Genomic DNA, 4532 nt, shown 5'->3' with positions numbered 1-4532 from the left:
GAAATACCTTGCAAATGTTTAAGAAAGAAATTTCTTGCACATAGGCAAAAAACCAATACCTTGCACATGGATAAATAAAAATATATACCTTGCACATGGATAAGGAAAAAAAATTCCTTGCACATGCCTAAGAAAAAAAAGGAAGTACCTTGCACATGGATGAATAAAAGAAATACCTTTCACATCGATAAGAAAAAAAGGAAACATTCATTCTCACTTTTAAAACAATCTTAATGCTGGGAGCTACTGCTTCCAGATACTTGAGATCTCTTTTTCTTGACCAGTGCATCAAAATTTGGGGTAAATGACTTAGTAGCGATCTTGAGGATGGAATTGAGGTGTTCATCACTAAGTTTCGACCGTAACCGGGATTTGTTAATGTTCATTACTGAAAATAACTGTTCACAGGCAAACGTGCTTCCATACATAGACATGATTTTTGATGCCAAATATTTTACATTGGGATATTTTGAATCCACATATTGATAAAACGTGCTCAGTTGACAGGTGGAAAACTTATCCTTTAACACTGAATCACACTGCATGTCAATTATTTCCAGTTGCAGAGGTTCAGGTAGCACATTTACATCAACTGAGAACGGATTTCTGAAGACAGCAAATTCATTTTCCATGCACTTGAAGTCACTAAATCTGTTTTGAAATTCATCTCTGAGCTTTGATATTTTCTCACAATATTTCTCTGCTAGGTCACCATCATCAATGTTATTTTTATTTTGCATAGATTTCAAATTGGGAAAGTGTGCAAGATTATGTGATGCAATTTGACGTTGAAAAAGCTGGAGTTTGATTTCGAATGCACGAATCAAGTCATAGAAATCGGTCACCAGTTTGTTTTTCCCCTGCATCTGGATGTTGAGATGATTCAAATGATCTGTGATATCCACCATGAATGCCAAATCTTTCAGCCAAATAATGTCATTAAGTTCGTGCATCTCCTTTCCTTTTCTATCATGAAAATTTGGATTTCACAACGCAATTCATAAAAGCGCTTCAACACCGTTCCTCGACTTAACCAGCGCACATCAGTATGATAAGGCAATCCACGAGGATTCTCACTTTCTTCCAAAAAGCAGTTGAATTGTCTATGATTGAGACCACGTGCTCGAATAAAGTTCACTGTTGATACAACAACATCCATGACATGAGCCATATTTAGTGTTTTACTGCACAATACTTCTCTATGTATAATGCAATGAATATTACGAAACTGGTTGTCAGGGTTCAAAGCCATAAGTTTCTCCTGCAATTTTGCCACTACACCAGCTTTTCTACCCACCATCTGAGGTGCTCCATCAGTTGCTAAACTTACACATTTCTTCCAGTCAACACCTAGTTTGTCCAGCGCCCTAACTAAGCTTGCAAAGATATCATCACTTTTGTTGTTCCCTTCATTGGCACAAGCTCAACAAATGCTTCTGTTACCTGCATATTTTCATCAACTCCCTAATGAAAACTGCGAGCTGTGCTACATCACAGACGTCTGTGCTTTCGTCAATTGCAACAGAAAAGGCCACAAATGATTTAACTTTGCTTTGAAGTTGATTATCAATGTCTTCAGCTATTTCATTTATTCTCTCTGCTATTGTATTTCTTGACAGACTTACATTTGCAAAAGCCTGACGTTTATCTGGGCAAATCACATCAGCAGTCAACAACATACATTTCTTAACAAAATCTCCTTCAGTAAAAGGCCTTGATGACGCAGCTATTTCATTGGAGATAATGTAACTTGCTTTCACCGCAGCATCACTTACATGACGTACATTTTTGAATAAGGACTGCTGTTGTTTCAGAGATTGTTCTAATTCTTCAACTTTATCATCACGTGCTTTTCCACTATATTTCTTATATACTTGAGCATGGTTTGTGTCATAGTGCCTCCTAACATTATATTCTTTAGGCACGGCAATTTGCTGATTGCAAATCAGACATGTTGGTTTTCCATTTATATCACCAAAAAAATACAAGTCTTTCCACTTCTCTTGTATTACTCTATGTTCGTCTTTAATTGACCTTTTCTTGATGACATCATCAACAAAAAAATTGAAATGATCAATTCTCTTTGAAAATGTATATAGCTTGTGTGAAAGCCTGAGAGATACTGAATTCCGGCCTAAATTATTTCCTTCCAAAGTCATCACCGTACTGAACATGTTTTATACCTGTGCGCTCGCAGTTCGGAGCCCCATACTGAGCATAGCCCAACTCAATAGCCTCCGCATTTAGCCTACCTACACATCTATTTACAAACCCAAAATTCATAATTTTCTTGCAATTATAATACTGTTAACTGGAAAAGTGAAATAATTTTCCAAAAAAATATACGCATGATAGCGTAGTTTTGCTTTCTTCCCGATGACACAAGAAGCCCAGTACCGAACATTGCCTTCCTCTTGCACTGCTGTCGGGTACCGAACATTGCCTTCCTCTTGCACTGCTGTCGGGTAGTCGCTTGCAGTCGGTTTACGATCAAAAAAAAAATAAAAACGAGAGAGAGAACGCAGTCCTTATAATATAAGTTTCAAAAGTCCAAAAGTGTATATATATATATATATATATATATATATATATATATATATATATATATATATATATATATATAAATAAATAAATATATATATATATATATATATATATATATATATATAAATAAATAAATATATATATATATATATATATATATATATATATAATGATATATATGGTATAAGTATAGATAAATAATATAATATATATACATATATATATATATATATATATATATATATATATATATATATATATATGTATATATATACATATATATATATATATACATATATATATATATATATATATATATATATATATATATATATATATATATATATATATATATATATATATGCTTCGTGTGTGTGTGTGTGTTTGAGTATTTTCATATATAATTAAAACCATTTCTAAATATATTTTTAAACTACACCGCCACTGAGATTGGCGGGCCAAAAGTAGTGTGGCTGGGGGCCGCATGCGGCCCGCGGGCCGCACGTTTGACATCCCTGCCTTAAGCCCTTTGATGCCCAAAATTATCCATGAAAAAGTGACATAAAATAACGCAGTGTTGATGACTGACGAAGTGACAGGAATGAACAATGCGATTTCAAGCGAAGTTGGCCTAGCGTTCGTTAACTGCCGTTATGGAAAAATTGTGTGGTAGTCCTGTCAATACAGCATAAAATATATTGCTTTCAATCTGTATGGAATGGGAACAGTTGTGTGATACCCCCGATGAATGATATTCTGAGGGTGATGAAAATGTGAGTGTGAATAATAATTCGTTTGGAATGGTTTACTTTCCGTGCGAAAATGAAACACGTTATCTGCGTGTGACAAAATGCGCAGATAAAACTGCCTTTTATGGTTTAGTCTTTGTAACTGTCATTTGCCAGTTTCTCTTTTTTGTATTTGCTTGTAAATGAAACAACTAGAAATTTATAAACAGCAGACATTAAATTTAACACTGATATTTTAAAAACGTGATTATTTTGTCAGAAATGCAAAAACTAACATTTTCAGATTTTACTATTAGTTTACTTAACTGAAAATTTGCAGAGACTGGTGAAAGCTTCGCGTTTATTATGGCAGATGTGTAAATAACAGATAATAGCGATGGCGAGGAAATGAGAATAATCTAGTCGATATAAAAAGAGATGAAAACATTCTGTCCCCCCAACAAATTATAGGAAGTGTAATAACTTTTTAGGTAATCGGTTAGAAAAATGGTCAGTCTACTTATAATTACAGAAAATATGCCTGTGGAACGATGACGTCTTTAGATGAAGAAGAAACAATAAATGAAAACATAAATCCAGTCCATTTTAGTCAGGTTAAGCTATTAGGTATACTTTTTCTTCTTTTAACGTGCTTTTTTCCCATTTGTATGGGGTAAGCACGATGCTTTCTTTGAAGGACTTTGATTTGGCTGTGGGGTAGACTTTGTAGTCTCGATCGGCTGCCCTGCCTGTCATCGCTTAGACCCCGGTAGCGTATGTACGTTTATTGTCCCAGTCACCAGCGCCCTTTCTCCCAGCAGCGAGGAGACGTTGCGCGGTTAGGTCGACAGTCGAGACATGTGAGGTGTCTGTTATGTTTTTAGGAGATGTTAGAGTGGCTTTGTTTGTGTGTGTATTAGTCTGTAACACCCATTTGCTTGTTAAGCAAACCTATCCGTTGATTACATACATAATCCCGGGGTGTCCACACGGATAGCAAAGTATACTTATAGTAGCAATAATGGTACGTACTTATTTTCGTAAAGAAAGTGACACTAATTTTTATGACATTTTTTATATACTATTGATAATAGTAGTGATATATTTTAACTTGGGTATACTTACATATGATGGCCTTGACTAAAGACAGTAACTTGGCTCATTAGAGATGCATGTTCTGATTGTTTACAGGAATTCCACCTAAATGTTGGAGATCCGTTGCCATCTGTAGTCCTAGAATTTAAGGAGACAGCTTGTAGT

General features: G+C 34.8%; 1 protein-coding gene across 1 annotated transcript; it reads right to left on the bottom strand.

Moving 5' to 3' along the window:
- Positions 1-230: 230 nt before the first annotated feature.
- Positions 231-953, bottom strand: LOC136829012 (general transcription factor II-I repeat domain-containing protein 2B-like). Its single transcript, XM_067087404.1, has one exon. The coding sequence runs from the start codon at positions 951-953 to the stop codon at positions 231-233; it is 723 nt and encodes a 240-aa protein (XP_066943505.1).
- Between the last annotated feature and the right edge of the window lie 3579 nt (positions 954-4532).

Source organism: Macrobrachium rosenbergii, chromosome 43, assembly GCF_040412425.1.
Source record: "Macrobrachium rosenbergii isolate ZJJX-2024 chromosome 43, ASM4041242v1, whole genome shotgun sequence".
NCBI lineage: Eukaryota > Metazoa > Arthropoda > Malacostraca > Decapoda > Palaemonidae > Macrobrachium > Macrobrachium rosenbergii.
This window is presented reverse-complemented; position numbering and strand designations above follow the sequence as displayed.

Excerpts from the sequence above, each read along its gene's own strand:
- LOC136829012 (XM_067087404.1), bottom strand. The coding sequence starts at position 953 with ATGCACGAACTTAATGACATTATTTGGCTGAAAGATTTGGCATTCATG.